Source organism: Tubulanus polymorphus, chromosome 1 (assembly GCF_964204645.1).
Source record: "Tubulanus polymorphus chromosome 1, tnTubPoly1.2, whole genome shotgun sequence".
Classification (NCBI taxonomy): domain Eukaryota; kingdom Metazoa; phylum Nemertea; class Palaeonemertea; order Tubulaniformes; family Tubulanidae; genus Tubulanus; species Tubulanus polymorphus.
Window position 1 is genome coordinate 2,740,755 of NC_134025.1, and position 24,217 is coordinate 2,764,971.

Consider the following 24,217-nt stretch of genomic DNA (forward strand, 5'->3'; position numbering starts at 1 on the left):
AAATAATCATTACATGACAGATTACATTTAACATGTAAACCATATCTGATAATGAAATATTTATTACAGTATATACATGTAGATCAATTCATAAGTCCCAATGCAGTAAGCGCATGCAATCATTTTTGACAAAATGCTCAAATTTTCTATGATTATGTGTATTGCGCTTTTGGCTTCTAAAATTCAACTCTTAACAATTGATAAATGGTCAAATACCGGATACATCGTTATGTTTATACGATTTGAAAAACTGCACAAAATTAAACATCATTTGTATAGGAAATAGCTCCCTGAACGATAGGCTGTACACTAAACAATTGCAACTACCCCATCCCATATAATAATCCCCTCCCATATTGACATTAGCAAGGCAAATTTTCACTTCGTGCAATTGCAAATTGCCACAGTAACTAAATAAAAGGCTGTTTAATTTGCTAATGAAAAAGTTAAGCCAGAATAACCGACACATTTCCATTCCGTAAAATGGAAATCATAACCCTTGATCACATTAGTTTATTTTATCAATTCATTATGGTATAGATTTGTCCTGAGCGCTAATGTCAATATGAGGGCAGCAGTGGGCAAGAAACAACATAATATGTGGCGGGCAACTCCTTGCTAATAGTGAGACCTGCATAGATGAGGCAACTGCCAACTAATATTGAGCTGCTGATTTTATTTGATATATCAACGAATTGGTTGATTACAATTAATCTGATTACAGTTCGATTCATTAAAAATCAGAAAGGTATCATTATATTAGCGATTCAATTATTGTTTTGTGGAACTGGTCTTCCAGGAGGCATTGAGATATGATGATACAGAGACCAATTAGATAAACACTGTGTATCATTAAAGTTTGCCATGGCAACGATGATAAATCTCAGAAAAAAATTCAAATGCTTTACGTGTATAAAATAGGCTTTTTGAGCAGAGTAGGTAACTACTTCATATTCTTATTTCGAATGAGACTTAACCATTCCAAACAATAAGTAAGAATTTCATAAATAGCAAGATTGCAGGAATATGATGCCAGTCTTAATATCCTAAATAATTCATCGCAGCTTGGCTGATATACGAGACTTGTTTAATACCATCATGCGGATCATGCGAAGAAAAAGACCAAACGAAAATGAGAAAGACAACATAAGATTTCATCATCAGGAATATCTTTTATATTCTTTACAATATTTTACATCCTGGATCTAGTGCTATTGAATTAGACATATATACAATACTGGTCACATCTGGCAATTGCTTATTCTAAAATACATGTATCTATAACATACGACAGTTTCTCAGAAATGTAATTTAACCAGAAATTGAACAACGCATGCGACATTCATGGTTTATTAATAGTTACATAGAAAATGAAGTAATTGCAGCAGTAACTAGAATTTTACTGTTAATCTTTATCGAAGGAAGTGATAAACTGTTTGAACGTTTTCGACGAAGCCCGATATATTTTTGGTGGTAGAGAAACAGTAAAGCTTGCATGAAACTGACTATAACCGAATAGAGCGCTTTCTATATCTTCTTCAACTAATCTTTGGTATTTCATTAACTGGGAAAAAATCTCATAAATAATTATTATGCAGATTTCTGCTAGATATCATTAAGTAAGATAATTGTCTTTTTTTTATAGTTTATTGCACTCTGATGAAGGTAATCTTTAGTGATATGTAACTATTAGTTTATTCAATGGGTATCTTCGATGAAATAAATGTACACATATGTCTATAAATAGATGATAGATATACTATATTAATTATCTATATAATAAGTTGTTTTTTTTACAAATAAGTGCAAATATCTCTTTTGTGTTTCTGTGTTTAGTAAGGTATAAAAATTTTGATAATATTAAATAACAAAGAAAATACGTTTATTCGATATAAGTATCTCTATCAGTGGAAAGGTTTGAACTAGTGAAAAAATGTGGAGATGTCAAATCACACATTTCATTTAATAACCAAACTTCACATTCGTAAAGGTAGAATTTGAATATTCTTTAGACAAATCTAAAATATAAATCATAATCAGTGAATATAGCTCTAAACTATTTCTAATGACAATGAGTATATTTGAAAATAACAATTTTTTATCAAGGAAAGAATCCATTAGAATCATACTAATAGATGTAGAATTATAGGTGAATATAAAGTATACTTTATTCATTTGATTATTCATTACTGAATTTAGTAAAATCATATTCACATATTATCATTCAAGGGGCCATTCCTTAAGTACCGCATGAATGATAAATTAATCGGATTTTCAAAACTCTGGTACGCAATTATAAGCTTATGATTATGTTAAGGGAGAATTGACCAATTTTTACACCCCCTTCCCACGGATACGTACATACTTTATGAATGGCCCTATGAATGGTCTAATATCATCAATTTACAGCACATCATCGTTTTTGCATGAAAACCCATCAACAAGACAATGCTTCGTCATTCAATTACCGCAAAAGCCAAACCTCACGCAAATACTTCAGCCCTGCATTCGAAAACCTCGTACGATGAAAGAAACGAAAATTTCTCCATGGTTACAATCAGGCTACGAAGTATGAAACAGCTTGCAACTTCTTTCACACAGGTTTATATCATTACATACAATGAACAACCAATTACGCTTTTCCATCGAAGCAAAAACAATCATCATACGTTATTTATATATGATACATTTACATGAATTCAGTTTTTGTTTAAACTACGGATTACATACATGCGTCATAAATGAGACTTTGTGCTTTTGATGTTTTTTTTTTTTGTGGTCATACTTTAAAAGTCTCAACAACATCAAACATAATGATACTACCGTAGATATAAATACACAGTTTATGCTCTGAATGCAGATTTATCAGTATTTAATCACGTCTTACTGAGGTACAAAAAATTGCTTCCGTTTCCCAGCATCTGGGAATAATGCGCAAGACATTAGTTTCCCACACTTTGAGTGAGTACCGCTATCAGAGAAAAGTGCAATTCTAAAACTTCATTATTCGTCATCCGCTATTGTTTTATAGTCTCTGCGTTCATTCAATTTCAGCACGAACAATCCGGTCGTTTTTGTGTCGTTTGTTGTCTGTTGAGACGTCGTAATGAAGCGTCTCCGTACTGTATTCCTGAACCCATTCGTTCTGGATCGAGTTCTCCTAAAAATACAAATTACATTACAACAATTTATCACTAGCATAACTCTCCAGTTCTTTTCGCCAGTCTTGCGTGTTCAATGCAATACCAAAGACACAAAGCATAGACCTTTCTTCAAATCAATGACTGATACAATATACTGACGTATGAACTGAAGTATTTTTTCTACTCATTAAATCAGATCAGTACAGACATCAAGGTCATTCAGATCAAACTGAATTGTATTCAGATCTGATAGCTCCAATGTAATCAACTTTTTTATCGTTTAGTTCTTAAAAAGCTAACAGTAAAGACAGGGCACATTTATTCCTAAAACTACTTAAATATTAATGACACAAACAAAACATTCTCCGTTGAGAGAGAAAGTAACATATTTACCTGATTCTATTTTTGTTAATATCGAGCGAGCGCATTTCAAAAATGTCTCTTCGACATTTTCACCAGTCAGTGCACTAGTCTCTAAAAACATTAATTCTGAAAAGGTACAAAATTATGCGTTATGCTTTGCTTCAGATACAGATCATTTGATCACTTCCTCCTATGTACATAATGCTTAACACTGCCTACTACATGGAGAGTATGATATTGCATATACATTGGGCGTATACCCAATATAATTAAACTACTTCCACAATTTTTCCAGCTTACCATTTTCTTGGGCAAATCGACTGGCTTCGAGAAATGTCACTTCTCGCTCATCTTCTAAATCCTTCTTATTTCCAACAAGAATTATCACAATATTAGGGCTAGCGAGTGTCCGCGCATCGGTCAGCCAGTTTGTTAATGCATTGTACGTTTCACGGCTGAAAAAATTAGAGTTTAATCGATGCTTTTTATGATGATCATCACAATCAGAAAATATTCGAGCAGATTTTCATTCCAAGCGCTGCATCAAAGCTGCCACCATGTGGCTATTTCTGATATTAACCAATTGTAAATCTCTTCGCCAGTTCTGTAGTTTTCTACTTTTTGAACAAAATAAAGTGAAATCTTTTTAACTAGAATTGAGCTAAAGCAAAATCTAGCTAAGGCCTGGTTTTTAGACTGGGTATCGAATCTACCCTAGTGGTCAATCCTCAACCTAGGTGACAACCACCGGTGAAGCAATGAGAAAACATGTAATAACAGACAAATTTCAAAATGCAGGTATTATTTTGCCCTCAATGCAGTGTATTATATTGCTGATTACTAACATAGGAGTAGAAGTCTCTTTTTACCTTGTGATATCATAAACAAGTAGAGCCCCAGCAGCTCCTCTGTAATAACTTCGTGTTACTGATCTAAAATACGAAATAAGAACAAACAGTAAATTATACAATCTAATTAATTGACTTCGATCCTTGGGCCCTAGAGTAGAAACCGAAGGTATAAAAACTAAGTTTGAAACCTCTTCTAATCTTTCATTATAATTCTTGTTAAATAATTTCTATCTTTTAAACTTGTGTTTAGCAGATTTTACCCATCTATTGTGCACATCTGAGTGTGTGGAACAATTCTACAATTTGACCCAAATCTTCACAAAATCGAATTCAGATTTGTTTTACCGGAATCGTTCTTGGCCAGCAGTGTCCCATATTTGTAGTTTAACAGATTTACCGCCGACATTGACGACCTTGCTGCCGAACTCGACCCCAATTGTGTGATTCGAGTCTTGTTTAACTGAAAATCAACAGAATTCGTTTAATATCCACAATTACAGCCCAGAGAACTGGGGACTTCTTTGTCACTTTGAAAATATAATCAAGCTCCGGTAAGACATCAACTGATAAGCTGTTGCATTATTTAAGTCGTCAATATTCTTAAGTCCCAATTTTTTTTTTTGCGATTCAATTTACTGAATAAATGTCATCATTTGGATAAGTTGTCAAATTAATGATGATCATAGCTATGACCAGTTTGACACTGCAGATCCTTAAACAACATCAATAAACTTACATTTATTTTCGATGAATTGATGAAGGATGCATGATTTTCCAGCACCTGCACTTCCGATTACGAGAAACTTGAACAAAAAATCTGAAAATGATTTAAAAAGTATTCTAACTACTGCGGTATATATTTACGTTAGGTGAACCTAGAGAAGCTAGCAATAGCATTTGATTGATCAAAGAGTCATCATCAGTAACACAAACAGATGGAGGACTGGTAGTCAGTAACCTGTCTGTGGTTTAGTTTCACGATCAGATATTTTCACAAACCACACTCATCCGATTATGAAAAGCTTACCACCAACGATTAGGTAACTAACTAGAGGACCGGTGGAGTCCTCTATCAGCATGCAGCTCTTTTGTGGTCTTTATAAGCGCATGGTTTCAACTGGTTGAATTAAATCAAATTTTTGATATATACACGGGCTTGTATCATCAGACCAGTCAGTGAGATAACGGAGTTGACAATGTTCAGCAACATGTTATTTTTCAAGGCATCAATAAACTTTGAAGTTAGTTTTCTTGTTCAGTTATTTGTCAGTAGTTTCATCATGTACCCAATTCAGTTTGATTGATAGGTATATACACATTCATTGACTTGTAGTAGAAAACTATCGAACAAATTGACAGATTATTAATTGAGAAAGTTCTCTGCCAACGAAGAGAGGGCAGGTATTTCGGCACCAGTCGCACGTTGTGCATGGTGTGTGCTTGGTGTGATAGGCTTACCATATGTTTCTGACATTTTCGATGTGAATCGTATTAAATTCGACGCATTGATGAAAATTGTCTTAAAGATTCACGAATCGAGAAAAATGCAAAATGTCAAAACATTTACTTCCTGGTTCTTTACGGGCAATGGCGTCAAATCACGCTTTAATTCGCGTATCCGCGAGAATCTGCGATACTTCCTTCACTGATCGGACTCGAATCCCGATTTTTTCCTAATAGGCGACTCTGGCAAGTGAGCTATTACGTCAACAGTGCGCGCATAAATTCTAGTAAACATTTGGAGCTACTTCTGGAATCCAGGATACGTAAAAATGAAAAGGCTTTACTCAACGTTGAAAAATAAATAAACTCGCGCAATTTGCTTATAAGAAATCATATGTAATCAATTATCTCATCTGAAGGTATTTCTAATGTAGAAATTCGAGTTTGATGCGAGGACTATATGCGAGTGAATGAATATGAGACATTGTGATTGGGCCAGACCAAAACATTAGCCATTTACAGTAATTTCGTATTTCGCAATTTATCCGAAAAAAGTGAAATTTTGACGATTTTTCGAACGCGTGTTACTTGATTAATTGTAATCGTCATCATGGACGGGTGCGCGGTAACTGTCAATGTAGAATTCACTGGTGAAGTTACAGTTCAAGGCTTACCAAGTATGTTATGTATGAACTCTGATGTCACTTGGCAGGATTTCGAGATATTGGTAAGTCATCTACCTATTTACTCTATCTATTTCAATAATTAGTATCTACTAAATATCTAAGTTTTAGTAGACGAAAGGGAAGTAAATACGTAATAGAAAACAGTGTCATTTGAAATAACTAATTTCAGTACCAGATTCAATTTGTTTTCGACAAACAAAAGGGAAACTTCTCTGACTATGGCGGTATTGTTGACACCATCCCTTGGTTTTAAATTCTTCTTTTTAATTTTTCTTGAATATGAAAGGTTGCGAAAAGTTATGATTGTGAAAAAATTTTAGTGAAATACTACGATGAGGAAAATGATATCGTCACTATAAGTACTGATGAGGAATTGAAAGAAGCGATGAAGGTGAGTTTCTCCTTTAAGGCTGTCGTAATTGTCCAATGATGATCTCGGATAGAGTTAAGTCTGTATTCATTATATTCTAGTTTGCCGTGAAAAATGGAAATTCACTTGTGATACGTGTGACTCCGGTGAAGGAAAATGACGAAAGCGAAAAGATCAGTGAAGAGCAAGTAGAGATTGATTTTTCGCCCTCAGAGAAAAGGTTTGTTTATGTTTAGCATTTAGCTTTAGGGTGTCTAACCTTTTACAGCATGTATTAACCTTTTTCTTATCAGATATTGATTTTGTATTTGTTTTAATTTCCTAAGGCCTCTAGGTTATCATTGGTTTTTTTAATCATATTTCATACTTGTCTTATGATAAAGTATCATGTGTTAAAAATACCTTTCTGACTCACTGCCAACATTGAACTAACAGTCTTATGTTATTGACTGGTTTGTTTGTTGTAATAAGGTATTACTCATTCTGACTGAAATTTCTAATATATCACGATGTCTAATATTTATCCTTAGGTTAATACTGAATCCTTTATTAAAACATTGTCTCCTGGCACCAATTGTAAAGAATGATTTATTTGTATTCTGATAATTCATGATATTTTCACAGTCAAGTTAATGCGATGGAACAAGAAGAAACTGGTGAACGAACATGTGGAAATATAATTACCCAGATTACTGAGAGTAATGGTGACAGAAGCTCTTCATCAGAGGTAAATTTTATAAACATTAGTTATTAATCAGAGTAGTCTGAAATTAGCAGCAATCAACGATTGACTGTGGACATCGAGGATCCTCCACCAGATGTACTTGTGTGTATGCAAAAAAATGTCATCGCATTTCTTCAATCTTAGATCCAATGAACGTCTATCTGTATATTCCTCAAATTCTATGAATGTTTCATTTTCTTTGAGCTCTAAAGATAAATTTTTAAAGAGTTAAGATATACGAATTGCCTAATGTTTTAAACACATTAAAGAAATTTACTTTTGAATCCATTATTATATTATTATTACTATTAATTCTGCGGGAAAACTCTATTTATTTGTACTCGACTTATTTCATTTAAAGTGACTTATAAAGCCTAGCGCACATCGACACTGCGATTGGAGACAACTAGTTGCAAGGCAGTTTTCGGCGCATGAGAGGAACTGGCTGGATACGATCAGTTGCTCGAATGTGTCGATGTGAGCGAGCTTACGATTGGTAAGCGTCGATCTATCTCCAGTTCCAGCCAGTTGCCCATGTTCTACTTTTGAGCAACTGGTTGTACTCAATCGCAGTCATATTCGTCGATGTGCGCGCTCTGGATCTCGACGATCGACACGCGCCATGCAGTTGCTGCAACTGACCGGTTGTAACTAGATTTCGATGTGCGCGGGGTAATCGTTCGGTAGCAACTAGTTGTCTCCAATCGCAGTGTCGATGTGCGCTAGGCTTAAGTCTGAAGTAGGGCAGGGTGCTATTTCTATAACTCATGTTTATAATTCTATGGGTTTAGACAAAATGTAATATCCACTAGAATGAATACATGTATTCAAATAATTTGATTCTGCAGGTTTATTTCCAAGATATTGTAATGCCGAAAAAGAAAAGTCGATCATATCATTCTCGTATGATGCGTGATTGTCATTTGTATCCGAGAACGAAATCATCGCATAAAACGCATACTTCACACTCGCCGTTTAACAAAACGGTTCTGTGTGACTCGGAGTCCGGTGAGAAAGCACCCGACATGGAACCTAAACCACCTGTTTGGTTTGTACGATACATGGAAAAAGTAAGTTGAATTGATATTTAAATCATATACAAAACGAAATTGTTTTCAGATTTCCTATCTCCTCCAATCCTTAACCCTTTCAGTGCTGACTAGTTAATACCCTAAAGTGCTAGAGATAATTTCAAATTTAAAAAAATTTCCACCCTAGTGTGTTGAATAACAGGAATACCACTATAGTGCGTCTACACCGCAGCGAGGTGTATCATTAGTTACTAGTATTTCACTATGTTTGACAGATGCTGCCTTTTTTCAAGAGAGATAATTACTAATCACATCAATACACCGCAATGCGGTGTACTCGCAAAATCTATCACTGATTATACACTGCGGTGTAGACGCACTGAAAGGGTTAACTGGACTTAACTGTGCTGGTCCCAGTTGGTCCTACTTAGGCGATGTTTCCTGTGTATGATCTGGCAACTGTAGTAATTATGATTTCAGTTTAAAGAGCAACTGTCTCAAGACGTCTCATCGAAAGTGACTCGACGAGCTGTTCGTCAGATTCTGAAAGGTTTAGAGGGCGCTGTCGTCCACACCGTGGCCGGTAATAAACGTAGCGTTGAAGAACCGACTAGCACGGAGTCGATATCGACAGAACAACGTAGGTCGATGGGGAAAATCTGTGAGAAATTCACCGAAACAACATATTTGTTTACTTTCTCCTTTGCATATCAAATCAACAACCCTTAACCTTCAGTCTCTAGTCAATTGATTTTATCTGCTGGTTGGTCAGTGAGTCATTTATTATTGTCTGCTGTATCTTAAGTCTAAAGATAAATGACAAAATAAATATAATATAATTATATGATATAATTTGAAAGTGGTTAGGTTTACTTATATTCTAAATTAGGATACATGTGCGGTAAACCTTACTGTTCACATTTTAGATCTCAAATTTAGACAATTTTAACTAGCCTATATATTCTTATTTAGGTTGTTTATGGCAATAGATTATGATGATTATATCGGTTATTTTTCAGCGATGTACTGTCATACTGGAATCGTGTGCGATTGTTGTGAACAAACTATTGTTGGTGTTCGTTATAAGTGTGGGTACGTATTCATCTTTATCAATCGTATGATCTTAGTTGAAATTAGTCCATTCTCCGAACTGTAGAACTGGTTACGATATTGTTCCGTAATCTAGAGTCATCGCATCGACATAATGTTGGGGTGTTTGATTGTTTTACAACTCACTCTATTTTGTTTGTAGGAATTGTGATGATTATGATCTATGCTCTCAGTGTGAATCAATCGATGATGTTCACGATCCTGAACACATATTCTTGAAGATTAAACGTCCGGCTTTGATGGTCGGTCGTAAGAAGGGACGCATGGTTTCGATTTTGAAGAAATCTCTATACGCCGGTGATGATGACGCCGAGGAGGACGGTGAAAAAGAAAAGCTAAAGGAGGCCAAGAAATTGGAAAGGTATTCATCGTGTTGTTATTCGTCAGACGAGTTTTGAAGAGCGATTTGTTATTATTCCGATTCGTTATTTTTTCGAAGGATGCAAAAGAGGGAAGCCAAGCGTAAAGTGAAGAAAGAAGAGAAACTGAAGCGAAGTTGGGACGGTCAGAAAGAGAAGCCACGGAAAAAGGAAAAGCTTGAAAAACCGATTCAAGAAAAAAGGTAACGAATTGTTATCGGATAGCATTGTTTATAAACTCGATGTATGTGACTGTACTGAGTAAGTATTGTATTACAGTTTGGATCTGGACGCTAAATTCGTTAGAGATGAAACATTCCCCGATGGCACGCAGCTTCCGCCTGGCACACGGTTCCTGAAGAAATGGCTCATGAGAAATACTGGGAACATCGCGTGGGACGAGACAGTGAAGGTAAACCATTAATTTCATGCTATATGACTATATGTTTAAGAGAACGATAACTACACTCAAACGTGGTGAACGGATAATAAGATAAAAACCCACTATCTACAGATTAAAAGAATTTAAAAACAAGAATTTATTCATTCAATCTAAAATATATAGAATACACGACGTTTCGATCTCACCCTAGAGATCATCGTCAGGTGTGAGATCGAAACGTCACGTATTTTTATATATATTTTAGATTGAATAAATAAATTCTTGTTTTTAAATTCTTTTAATCTGTAGATAGTGGGTTTTTATCTTATTATGTTTAAGATCCTGTGAATGAAATGCAATCCAATGAATGCATGATGCTGGTACCTTACACAAAAATAACTGCCTTTTATCACTCATTGAAATTGTTTGATATGTATTTTAGTTGTGCGTCTTGTGGGGTACATTACCACCTGTTACTCCCGAGGTATCGGTACCCGCCCTCGAACCAGGAGAACAAGGTATCATTACCGTTGAACTCGTTGTTCCTGAACATTCTGGTAAGACTCATGATAAAACACTACAGTTGTTGTTCATTATCCATACAGAAAAATGAATGATATTTACCATTCAACTAGGAATGTACCAAAATCACTGGAGGTTACAGAGAAATGGCTTCTCTTTCGGGCATAGAATTTGGTGCAACATAACTGTCTGTGAGCGCGAATCATTGGAAGCAAATCAAGCCCATTGCCTGGAAATTGTCAAAAGTAACCAGGAGGTATTACCGGTAATTGATTTACTCATCGTGTGAAAATCTGTTTTCATTTAACAAAACCTATGTATGACTATATGAATACTTGTTATCGCAGGAATGTAACAGTAATCAAGAGAATGGAGAGAGTGAACCAAAACCAAACAAACAAGACGTCGCTTTGTCTCCTTGCAAAGAGCTTCTCTCGTTTGAAATGTTGGACATCAACGATTCTCCGAAAGTGAAAGTAGCGAAGGCTTCACAAACTGCAACTCCTAATAACACACCACTGGGTTAGCAATTATCTGTAGATCTATTACTCGTCTAACTATATTCCACCGAAGGCTCTCTCTTCACATAAAGCTCAAGGTCCAAAATCAAAAGATTTCTGGCAGTGTCCTAGGAACTTCATGAGGTGGTTTCTCACTTCATTAGGTGGTTCCTAGTATACTGTGATTTTGGATGGAGACAGTAATGTGATGGGGCCAGTTACACTGCTGTGACTTAATAAATCTTAAAGCGGTCTTAAATTCTAAGACTGGTCTTTAGTAATTTGATTGGCTATAGAACTTAGATGGTCTTAGACTGGTCTTAAGTCTAAGCAATTATTTATATAGAAATGTAACTGCTATTACAGATTTGAGTCCTCCTAAATCACCGGCTCCTGAGTTAGATATTCAACAGCTCTCAAGTTCAAGCAGTGTTGAAGTTGTGTCCGATTCGTACAAGGAATGCGATTCAGCGACTATGTCGGCGTTAGTGCAGGAACGCATGGCTTCACTCGGACTACGACCTGGTATGTTTGTGTGTATATATAACAGTAGGATTATGTTCTATTCGCGCTGTGATTATTGATATATCGTGTTTACGTTTTAGATATAGACGTGATGTCTATAAGCAGTTGCTCGGATGATGATTCCGATACGGAAAATGATTTCTTCATCGTCCCTCTACCGGATTGTTTTAATACATCGTTGCCTCTAGCGCGATCAGTTGGAGCTACAGGATCACAAACTAATTCCGGTAAAATTCTTTTCTTGTCATATCAAATATTAGCTGTTTGACTGTTCCTTTCATCAGGGTCCCTACAGTTTTTGATTCCTCCTGAACAGAAAATGCTTTTAAAGTTACTTGAAACTCCTGTATTTGAGCAAAGTGCATTTAAACTCCTTTTGAATTCCTTTTTTGAGAAATAGGCAAATATTTGTTGTTGTACTGCAGTAAACTACCCCTAAGTCAGTACAGTCGGGACCAAGTTTTGATATTTTTGCGTGTGTTTTATTTTAGTGTCCGATTCTGGTTCAGAGAAATCGATTGATGACATGTTAACAGCATCTGGTCATCTTCCTATGATTCCCCTTCAACCCGCGTTAGTCGTTGAAACTACAGATAATAAGGATACAATATGCGAAGCATCAGGTATCAACCATTCATCCGAGTAAAGTCCTAACATGTCACCTAGAGAATGTTTTAGGGCATAGTTGATTTATGCCTTATAAAATGTCACCATGTATTATAAAATCTAAGCATCCTAAATTCTTCTCAAGGTGTCAAATTATTTATTCATGGTTACTTTCTTGTTATTTCTAAGTGACGTCGACTGATACGGATATAACAGTGAAAACTCAGTTGTCTACCGAGTTACAGGACGATGTTATGAAACCAGCTGATCAGACAGAATGTGAAACTGGAGAACAAGGTTTGCGATAATTACCGTACCTGTCTATTTGTTGATTGTGTTTGATTATCTAGATGGATCTATTGAACGCTAACATCTACTGAAATTTTCAGATCAGAAAATGGTTGTTGAGCATTGTGCCAATGCCGAGGCATCAGAGGAAAAGCAATGTACGCCAAATATTCACATTGAAATTGAGAATGTCGAAGATAACGAGGTGACACCACCCCAGGGTAGTGAGGAACCTGTAGCTGATCAAGAGACTGGGCAGGCTGAGTTGCACCAAGATAAGTAAGTCTCGAATTCCATTACTGAAATGTAGTGCCATCTGTTGCAGGATATCGGAACTATTTGTTGTAGCTCGTATTGTGTTGCGTATTTTCAGTCCTGAGTTTGCAAATATAATGTCTACAGCACTCGGTGTTGCCAGCATGGCGGCCAGTCAAGCTTTTCATACTGCTAAGGATGTATTCAATACCCTTCAAGGCAAAAAACCAGTACGTCTCCGCACAAAAAAACACGTTCTCATACCGTTGATGTAACTGTAGCCTGGATAATATTTCTATCAACATTTCTATTTCATAGGGATTGACACCATCTTCGAATACTTGGCATCCAAAACAGAGTCAGTGGACCCCGTCGACCAACAAATGGCAACCACAAACGAACAAGTGGGTGCCAGCCGCGGAGACGAGGTGGACACCACCGACTAACAGCGCGAATCCCGAAGAACAGCTTATTGAGATGGGTTTCTGTAATAGAGATTTGAATCGTCGACTTCTTGATAAATATGAAAACGATGTGGAAAAAACAGTGGGGGAATTATTGCATCTGATGGACAACAACTGGCAAGAGTCGCGTCACTGAGAAACTGATCGAATATATTCAATATTTATTATTATTATTATCGATATTCACATTGTATTCGTGGTTTAATCGATTATTTAGTCTGAATCGGTAGTAATTACAATCAACTATCAACACTCTTATTATTTTCCTTCGTATGATTGTTTGTATATACACTGTATGTATGTATGTGTTCGCATCCAGGGAAGCTAGAAAAAATGGCTCCAAGGAGGTTGCCAACCAGCTAAATTTTGCGTACATACTTAATGAATAACAATCGCTTGTGATAAGTAACTCCACTCAGGGTCCCTACGACTCCTCGATTCGAATCCTTGATTCGTTAAAAACTCCTTTCAAATGGAAAATGCTTTTAAAGGTGCTTAAAACACCTTTGATTTGAGCAAAATGCATGAAACTTCTTAAAAATTCCTTCAAATTTTAGAAATAGGCAATTAGAAATTTTTGTAGTTGTACAGTCGACTACGTCCTAATTGGTGCGGTTAGGACCAGGATTTGACTTAAACTAATAAGGAGGTTACCGAATTATATACCGAGTTTAGTGAGTGTATAGGATACAAATTTGATTACAAAACCACCAAATTAATGGTTTACCAAGATAAACAGTACTGAATTAGGAGGCTGATCTGGGACGTAAACAGTAATTGGGATATGAAAGTTATGCCAACACTTCCTTGAAATTTGAAATGTTCTCATCTAAAACTCCATGAAAACTCCTTATATCCAGGAATGACTGATCTGTAGGGACCCTGTCATGTATATTGATTGTGTGAATATATTAACATGAATTAAAAAGAAATATCTAAGTGAAAAAATATCTCTTATGATATCAGATGGTATATCCAATTTTCATTATTATATAAAATATATTTGTTGAACATGCCGTAATATGATGTAATAATGATGTAACTTCATTAATTCTGCAATATATAGTCTTTGTTAGCGCTAGGATGTGCTAATCATTATAAATATGGTGTCACTTATTATGAAATTCAATGTACAGATATTGTGCTTGAGTTTCATTGATAGATATTAGAATGGTTTGTTGGACGTTGGGAATGTGCAAGTTTTGTTTACCTGTTTTCAAAGGCTTTGAAATTATGACTGTGATAAATCAGTTCGGTGTTCGATTTAATTGACCTATCAAAATGTCTCCTTGTAATGTGATAATAATAGATCTTCTATCTATTCATGTTCTGATTACTTTCTGCTGTTGACGACATTGCGAAATCATGAAATTTTATTTCCATAAAAATGTCGATGTGTGTACGTGTATATAACCTGATTCTATTATATATTTTTCTGTTATTGTCAGCTATTTTCAATGCATTGTTAGAATCAACAGTCGACGTCTGCCTGTCATAAACATTTGATAAAATAATATGTACAGCATAACGTACAGTACTCTCGAACACAGCTGATTTATTAATTACTTCTGTTCCTAGGGTTGCAGCACATATTTGTCTGAGTATATTGACTAATCGGCAAGTTGACAATTTGATTTTTATACGAGAAGATTGTAATTTGTAAATACTGTGTATATATTATATATGTCGGTGACAAATATCTTAGCGCTCAGTTTGCTTTGTGTAAATATTGAATAAAATGTCTCTTGTCTGACAAACTTCATTCTTGTTACTTCACAATTCCCACACGTGATGACTGTAATAAAGGTGTCATTCATCTTGAATATCACCGTTTAGTCCCAAGCCCAATTTGGAGTTAACAGATGACGGTAGATATTTTTGACATTTGGTCGGTTTGCGTGACTGATACATGAGGGACTCTGGTTGCATCTGTCGGTGTAATAACGGAATCGACGCAAACGTGATGTGTGACGGTTCCTGAGCTAGAGAAATTGACACGCGGATGTAGAAAAAAGACTCGCTTGAATTTGAGACATGTCGAGTCTTAAGTATATATATGCCAATGACCTGGTACTATGCCGAAAATCGATGTTAGGGTCGTGAGAAAAAAATTGTTGAAATTTGCATGTACCTGATAAAAAGATCAATGTCACCCAGACGCCTCCAATTGCTACTTTATTTTTCAAGTGTTTTCAATTTGAAGTAGTTCGTTCTACACTTAATATCCTAGTGAACAGGTTTTCGGTTATTTTTGAGACATGTGTAGACACTAGAGTTTTTGACGATACTACCAAGGAAAAGATCTCGCTGTGACTGATTCAAGCGAGTGTACAAAATGACATATGTTACTATGTTAGGCCGAATTTGTTAATATCAGTTTAACTATGATCGTACCACCCCTCTTAGCAAGAGTTCAGTTCCACGTAGACCCTACTTTCCAAATATCAACTCATAATTGTCCCCGTTGTTGTGCCCATCTGGGAAACTCGATCCAGTCGTAGGGTAAGAAATATCTAACAGATGAAATTTATTTTCAGACAGCAGCTGATCATTATCACAGGTGTCTCATGTATATTCCTGACAGTGCAATGTACAGATAACAGCATTATATAATTTTGACAAATTCAATATAACAAGCTCAATAACATGTTGATTTCGCATAAATATCATTGTAGCTATGCTCGTGGTGGATTAAAATAAAAGCCAAATATTCAGCGAGACTTTGGTAAGGGAAATTCAACGTGCGCGCGGTAAATAACGGGACAATTATTTTTGATTGAACAACCATCTCCAGAACCATCAGCCTCATGAATTTCATCATGTCTGTCGCGACAAGAAAAAACAAGCCAAGCCTAATAAATTGAGAATTTACATAATCTGCTTAAACATCTTGAACGGCGATCGCGTAGCTTGGCTTCGCGAAAGGAGCGTTTTGGTCATGGGCCCGGTTTAAATGGGTATCGATTATTATAGTGATTTCCGTGTTCTTGGGTTGGTGATAGTCTAAAGGTGTCTCCCCGTCTGGATTCGATCGCAATTCCTGGAAGTGTTTTGCTGAATCGGCATACAATCGATAATTATCTAGATTCTGGTAAATAGAATCACGTAAATTGCAAATACTGCAGGGTCGAACTTATTAATTAATGACCCTTAGTCCGGGGCACAGAATTGGAAGTTCGACACAAGTTCGTGTCGGGGAAGTCTTTGTTTGATTGAATGAATATGAATAGCCGGCCAGTTTTCATAAGATCAGGGTGTAAAATATGACAGTCTGAACTTTTCTTCATTTCGTATAGTTGGTCGAGATCGAATAATTTGAGCTGTCAAGGGTATTGCTCTATGCCTACTTAAAGTTTTTGCAATGAAAAAACTTGGTACTAAATTTACCCGACGCGATTAGGCCCATTGAATACGACGGAGAAAAAAATGAGGAAAAGCTCATGACTCGTTACTTCCTGAATTCTGAGTTGCATGATGTTCGATCATCATTTAGATGTGGGCAACTTTAATCTTTTCTATGCGCCAGCTACAGGGAAGTGTTTTGAAGTAAACCTTTAGAAAAAAAGAACAAAAAATATGTAGTGAATTGCCAGGAATATTACATTATGCTGGCAAAACGCCAGAGCTGAGCTGGATGTCACGCTTGTAAAATCAAATCGACTCCATGTTTCAATTGAGAAACCCCTGCACCAATCAAATGAGCGCCCTGCGTTAGCGTGGAACGTCAATGGGAATGAATCAGAAAAAGGGGAGACAGGTTGCGCTTACCGGCATCTATAAAACATATTTCTTTTGGCTAATGTGACAAAAAATATCTTATATATGAGGCAGTGGACAAAATAGTTTAATCTACGGAGCATTTATCAGCAGAAAAATCGCCTTGGGATATGGAAATTACATTTTACGATGAACTAGGTCATGGACGGAATAGTCCATGATCGGTTTCGATTCAGGTCAGTATGCATTTATAGTAAGAGTAAAGTAGATTGCTGACAGAGTGTAAGCGGCGGAGACGTGAGTCGCACTGCAAGTGAGTTCCGTTGCCGGGTGTTGTGAAATTTTCATAAACCATGGCAAGAGAACAATGTGTTGTCACCGAATATATCCCGATTTTTACAAGTTGTATATATATGTACCCTGCGAATATGTCGTCCTATATCAATGTCAGGCTTTCTATATGAAAATTTCTATCTGATCTTTTTTCCAGAGTTGCAAAATGATGTTATAGCAAAGGACCTGGAAGCCGGCTCTCCGGTAAAGTTTAAAATTTCACGAAGTGGTGCTATAGTGAGTTGTGTCGAATGGGATTACGTTATATCATATATTAACATTTGGAATAGTAGTGCCTCCGTATCACTTCAAAAATGGATACTGATGTTGCTAAAAGCACCAGGAAATTAAGATCGCACACTATTTTGGAAACCCAAAAGCAGTCATTCCAAAAGGTAAGTCGAGTGGTTTAGTTGGTTGGCCTATGCTGAACCATTATCAGCTGTCAGACATCCGTACTGCTGTTTGCGCAAGTCTCCGTGCATATAATTACACTACTTTTCCAATAAAACACTCCTGAAATTGTCGGAGATTGTGCAATATGCCTAGTAAATTTCCCAATAACTCGTCTTTTTTCGTATCGAAAGTGAAGGAGGGGGATTTTATTAAAATCTTATTTCTTTCTCCATCGAGAGAACTAGTTTACTTACCACCATTGACATTTTTTCCCAATTTTATTTTTGATTGCCTTAGATATTGTTACATTGTACTTAGTTGATAAAGCATTGATACTTTTGATTGTAATAATTGTATATAATGTATGTGAATGTATGAATTCACACATATATTGTAGATATATTTATGTACTAGCTGTACGTCGTAAAAATTGACGTTCGAGTGTGAAAGCTCCGAACAATGAAGGCAAAGCGCCAAGTTTACCTGGCACCGATCCAAGTCCTGAACATATCGAATTTGATATACGTGTTTATGCTTTTAATTTTTATTTTTTCGTGGAATCCTCCTTATTTTGTACGTGACTGAAGTATCGTTATTAATTTAGTTGTTTGCATAACAATATAGCTTTATCTATTTTTGAATAAATTATTTTTATTCATTGTAACTTCTCTCTAATTTTACGAACCATAAACATTCTTCTGGCAGGACTTTTGAGCACCATACCAACTGTCCATACATCAATTATTGATATCTGCTTATTTATTTTGAATCAATGATAAATAGATTTGATTTGTGTGATCCATAATTGAAATTCGAAATTTTTTCTTTCAGATTGATGATGATAATAGGGACTCAGGAACAGAATCTGACGAGGAAAATGCCGAACTTGAAGAAATTGAAAAACGTGAGTCATCATTGATGAAAAGCCTTCAAGTTTCGAGCATCTATTTATTACATATTTCTTATATATTTCTCTATTATTTGCAGAGATGGAAAAAGATCTGCAAAGGTCAAAGAACATGACTCGATCACAGTGTAATAAAAAGAATTCCTCATCACATCTAGTCAGCGAAGGAGATTCGCCTCATTTTTCACAGCATACCGATTTGTCCGACAGTGACCAGGATTTGGACAAAGATACCTCAGATTTCGAACGTCAAAATTCGGATTTAGAGCGCCATAGTTCCGAGGAAGAACTCTCTGTTATCAATGGAAAAGAGTTACAAAAAAGAACCTGGTCACAAATGAACCGTCACGCATCGAGAAGTGCCGGACATAGCGCGTCTATTTCATCAAGTAATTCACATTTAGGTGGCCGAAGTTCGGGTTCAACCTCTGACGATGAAGTGAAGGAACTATTGTTTAAACCTCAACCATTAATATTTAGTTCTTCCCCACCAAAAGGTATTTTGAGGATACGCAAGGCGCCTCCTGAACGTTACTTTTTAACTCGCGTTACGAGTATGGCGCCTATTGAAGTTTGTGCCATTTCACCTCGGAAAAGACATCGTTTCAATTCTTCTAGTGATAGGAAGAAAAAGACTGTGATTCAAAGACCCTCTCTCGATTTCGAGAAGATGCAAAAGGTAAGCCATACTTTTTCGCATTTAATGTTGCTTTGTGTTGCATAAATCGACGTGAACTCGGTGTGAACTTCACGAAAAAGATCGATATATCAGGTTTTTGAATTCGTAAATATATTGTCAGCTGTTATTTTTTTTTAACCTTTAATCAATGATGGTGGTTGTATAGTGTCGTATTATCCGATGTTAGGGTGTGAAAAGTACACGAGTCCCATATGACCAATATTCATTCCACAAATATATCCAACTGTCACTGAGACCCCTGACTGAGATCAGCAAATTGATGCAATATTGGGAACTGCGCTGACCCTAACCTGACAGTCGATAGCTGCAGCGAAAGCATTTCGTTGGATGCCTGCCAATCTCTGTATCTGATCAACATTAACTCTTGTATCGCAAATAGATTTTACCCCTCATATAAATTATTACCACTGCGCTCTACATTGAAGTGTCGCTTTTGAATAAATTTGATTTCTACGCGATGAAAGGCAGTAATATTGATGTATTTAGATGCCGGTTAAAAGGAGAATACATGATACAAATTGAAGTCCGGTAAATTTAGGATGACAGCGGCTAAAATCCATAAATGTCTTCGTTTACTTTGGGGGGAAAAATGAGAACAAAAACCGTGTCAATACAAGCTCCCTTCATTATCCATCACACACGGTCTCCTAGCAACTAATAATTTAGCAGTGATATCTGGTATTAGTTTCTGCATGAATACTTTTTGTCTCTCACTGAGCTCATGTCCTTTCAACTTCACATCGCCTGCCTCCCTGATAGCTAGCTAGCGTGCGGTTTATTATAAACCCAGATGGATTCAGACTTATCAGGCCTTTTTTTTAAATAACTCGGATGACGGTGTCTTTACAACTGCGTTTCCAGGGGAGACCGAAAAAATGAATTAAAAAGAAACAGTTTTGAATTATACCACTAGACAAAAATATCCCAGGGCAGGAGGTAATTCAGCTGTGATTGATCAGATTAGTCCACGAGTGACAAACTAGTCTCCTGTATCAATCACCTCATGGTTGATATTTATTTTAACCTCCTTGACTTATATGACAGATTTTTAACAGCCACATTTCCAGGGGAAGAGGGAGTAAAAAATTTTTTTCTTCGGATTGAATCAAAAATGTGTGAATAAATTTGGCGGATCTGTCATCGCGAGTTATTAACAAATATGTGTCATCAATATGAAAAAAAAAACGAATGCGTTTATTTCATCGTTGTTATTTTTTTCAGGCTCTACGCGAAGAGGCAGCTCACTGCTGGCGAATTGAAGAAATGATCTGCAAACGACTGAAGATCGAGGACTGAGCCCCCTGTGATCTATATACGATAAATTCTATTTATTTTGGGCATTATTGCTAATAATATTGTTATCTCGATGGATCGACACGCACATACATTGTTTAACTCTTGAATGCAATGCCGAATGGTCCGTAAAAAAGTGATTTATTTAAAAACTCCTGCTCGGCAGTACTGTTCGAATATATCGGAGGTTATCCTTGGTGCTCAAAAAAAACTTTTTGTGAAGGTCAGTCAGTATTTTTGAAAGGACCTGCATCACCACTAAAGTAAAGCTTCAGCTGATATTCTGGAAGAGATGAAGGACTCCGGCGACGGCGGGAGTCGCAGTGAAATGTATTGAATTAAAACTTATAAATCAGGTAAAATGTTGTATAATTTTTGTAACTTGGCTTTCCGAACTGGTATATAGTCACTACTTCGCGTCCTTTTACAGCTTAAAACAATTAGGAATTAAAAAAAAAACGATTAAAAAAACTGATTGTTAGTATTTTGTATATAATTAGCGCGTTTAAATCATTATTGTGATCATCTTTTGACTTATATTGGGTCCAGCCAGAGCTTCATGACGATATATTATTCTGAAGCTGATGGACAATTTTGTGATAGCGTGCGCTGATTTGCGGATAGCATTTCCATGAACTGACTAGAGTAAGATTGGTTTACTGCACGATCGATATCTCTTGAATCTCTCGATCTAGACTTTTTCTCGTTACCATTGAAAACGAATGAATTCGATTCAAAATCATGTAGAAAGAACAAATTTGACGGACAGACAGATGATACGAGTAATCCAATCCGCTCATAAGTTTACTGTAATTTTAATGTGTGCGGATTTGGTGTTGGAAATGTTATATGATATAAACTCTAATGATTCTACCACCATCGGTTGTCTACTGGATTCTCATCGTCGGTTTGGTGCCACTGTTTGTTACTGCAGTGTGATCGAATCCTCAGGCTTACCGATGGCCGGTAAAATGCGTCAAGTTGCAATCAACAGTGTATAATTTTTGGCGTCACGCTGAAAAAAATACTGATCGGCTCAGAAAGGCAGTTGCTATTATTAGTAACACTCTTGATTTAAATTTTCAGCTCAGTCAATGTAAATCTATCGGTTTAGTCTTGTGTTTATGGTATTTTGATAGTAGTGTGTGTAGATATGGAAATCAAACATTTTTAAAAATGACTGGTTAGGTTGAGGAAAGTGTTATGCGCTGTAGTAAAGTTTATAGTCAATTTTTCACGTGTTACTAACACCTAGATTCACCATCGAACTACCACGCTTATAGTACATGAAGATAAAGCTTTTTTGGAAAAAAATGTTATATTTTCCTGTGGACTATGAATACATTTATACGGGCAACTTGCCAGACCGAACATTTTTATAAAGAGTAGTAGGGTAACAGCTGAATGCTGTATGCATACTAATGTAGGCCTGCCTACGTGTTAAACGAGTTCGCTATTTCAAAATGTTTGATTCAGTCGGCCCCCGTATTGAAATTTTCAATAAAATGTTTGGTCTTGCAAGTGTAGGTTGGAATCGGATAGTCATTTGTAAGGTTCACCTATTGAGAAAAAAACCCGATCGTAAAGATTATTAAAGCTTTGATGCGTGTGTAGTTTCATTGTCCCATAAAGCACGTTAGAAATGAACACTCATCTTTCTCTTTTTACTGGTTCATTGAATATGAAATCAGTCAATACTGCGGTAAATTAATTGACTACTATTGTTCAGAAGGCAGCTGTGTACAAAAAGATTTCCAGTCAATTCATCGCGTTGATAATCCAGGTATATACCGTAGAATTGTCGATCCATTATAAATTTGGACTGACAGCAATCGGCATGGACCGTCCTAATATGTCCCTATAGGAAATAACGACGACCTAAATTTTCTCAAGGAAATTATCATTCCGTAATAAAGCGTATTGTGTATATATAAGTTTTGATAATGATGTTTCGATCTGGTTTCGTTTGTAGAACGTTTCCCAACCGAACATGGATTTGGGCTCGTTGCAAACAAAATAATGTATTTAACATTGAATTGAACTACAACAAAATGCCTGAGTTTAAGGCACGCGACGCAGGGAAACGGAAACACGGAATCAAGAATGTTTGATCTCGGGAACATTGTTCCGGAAACACGTTTCTCGTGTAATAAACGCACACGACAAACACTCGGGAAACATCCATGTTTTCTCTGCTTCGCGCGCGCCGGGCTTTATGAAGTATTTGAGGTCATTGATTTACATTTGAAATTTCGACATTAAACGATCCTCAACAATGATGACATACTTGTAGTACATATGTGAGTTAAAGCGTGATTTATGTCAATAAAGTCGGATTTATGCGCACACATTTACTATATATATATATATATATATATATATGTATTTATATATATAGGCAGCTGCTGAATATTACTTGTTAAATCGTCGTCTGGCGTGATTTGCATGGGACCCGCTTTATAGATTCCGAGAGCAAATTCAGGCAGCAATCATATTTAAGTCGTCCACCATCTGTTTAACCATTTAACGGTACAGAAACGTCGACGACGTAATAGATATATGTGTTTTTTTTTAAAATTGGTATCGTATGTAGGCACACCCGCCTCATCGCTTGTCGTAGTCGGTTAAGTATTTGCCATTTTGCAACATGTATACTAACAGACAGTCTGTTCGGCGGGATGTCCTCTGCGAACTGTTGTTTCATCAGATTTACTGTTAAATTGCCTTTCATCGACACGGCGTGAATGGTGTCTATTGTTTTGGGCGGAATTTTTTGCAGCTGTCTCCGTTTGTTAAACTGGATTGATAGCGCAATGCCAACTCGACTTGTCGCACACGGACAAAGACGCCTTTCGGGTTTTAATAGGGATTGGAATAACCCTCGACGTATTCATTCGTTCACAAAGCCGCTGGGTAACAGTTGGTGGAAGTCTTTTGAAATTAGAGAAAATTACTTTGATCTGCAGCTGTACGTGTGTTTTGTGTTAAAAAGAGAGGTCTAATCCCGAGTGTTCATTTTGACATAATACCGATTTGTTTTTCGCCTTTTTCGATCACTACGAATCAACTGTTTTAACTCATTGAAAACAATAATGAGTAAACGATCTGTTGCATGGCTTACCAGTTGAAGAGATATACATGGGGCATTGGTCCGTTAGTTCTGGACGATAAACTAAGAATGCATAACCATTTTCCAAAAATCCTATACTTCGGTGGACGTTTTGCGGTCTGAATTAAGCCTTTTTGGTG

General features: G+C 36.4%; 3 protein-coding genes across 3 annotated transcripts; 2 read left to right on the forward strand and 1 right to left on the reverse strand.

Annotated features, from left to right (window-relative positions):
* Window positions 1–1,152: 1,152 nt before the first annotated feature.
* LOC141914282 (ras-related protein Rab-4B) lies at window positions 1,153–5,946 on the reverse strand. Its single transcript, XM_074805563.1, has 7 exons — window positions 5,816–5,946; window positions 5,094–5,174; window positions 4,703–4,817; window positions 4,376–4,438; window positions 3,807–3,961; window positions 3,537–3,632; window positions 1,153–3,160 (listed from the first exon to the last, which is right to left on the reverse strand). Exons 1-7 carry the CDS (start codon window positions 5,829–5,831, stop codon window positions 3,051–3,053), a joined length of 636 nt encoding a protein of 211 aa, XP_074661664.1. The 5' UTR covers window positions 5,832–5,946; the 3' UTR covers window positions 1,153–3,050.
* A 322-nt stretch (window positions 5,947–6,268) lies between these two features.
* LOC141913954 (next to BRCA1 gene 1 protein-like) lies at window positions 6,269–15,370 on the forward strand. Its single transcript, XM_074805188.1, is given in 19 exon segments — window positions 6,269–6,527; window positions 6,773–6,877; window positions 6,958–7,076; window positions 7,481–7,583; window positions 8,429–8,650; window positions 9,092–9,251; window positions 9,631–9,703; window positions 9,864–10,283; window positions 10,360–10,492; window positions 10,905–11,019; window positions 11,098–11,249; window positions 11,332–11,506; window positions 11,851–12,009; window positions 12,090–12,236; window positions 12,501–12,632; window positions 12,805–12,912; window positions 13,005–13,182; window positions 13,277–13,388; window positions 13,477–15,370. Coding segments are annotated over 19 exon segments (3,012 nt in total). The 5' UTR covers window positions 6,269–6,410; the 3' UTR covers window positions 13,759–15,370.
* A 2,216-nt stretch (window positions 15,371–17,586) lies between these two features.
* Window positions 17,587–23,348, forward strand: LOC141914264 (uncharacterized). Its single transcript, XM_074805528.1, has 5 exons — window positions 17,587–17,652; window positions 17,830–18,067; window positions 18,900–18,972; window positions 19,056–19,654; window positions 20,897–23,348. The coding sequence occupies exons 2-5, from the start codon at window positions 17,987–17,989 to the stop codon at window positions 20,969–20,971; spliced, it is 828 nt and encodes a 275-aa protein (XP_074661629.1). The 5' UTR covers window positions 17,587–17,652; window positions 17,830–17,986; the 3' UTR covers window positions 20,972–23,348.
* Window positions 23,349–24,217: the final 869 nt, after the last annotated feature.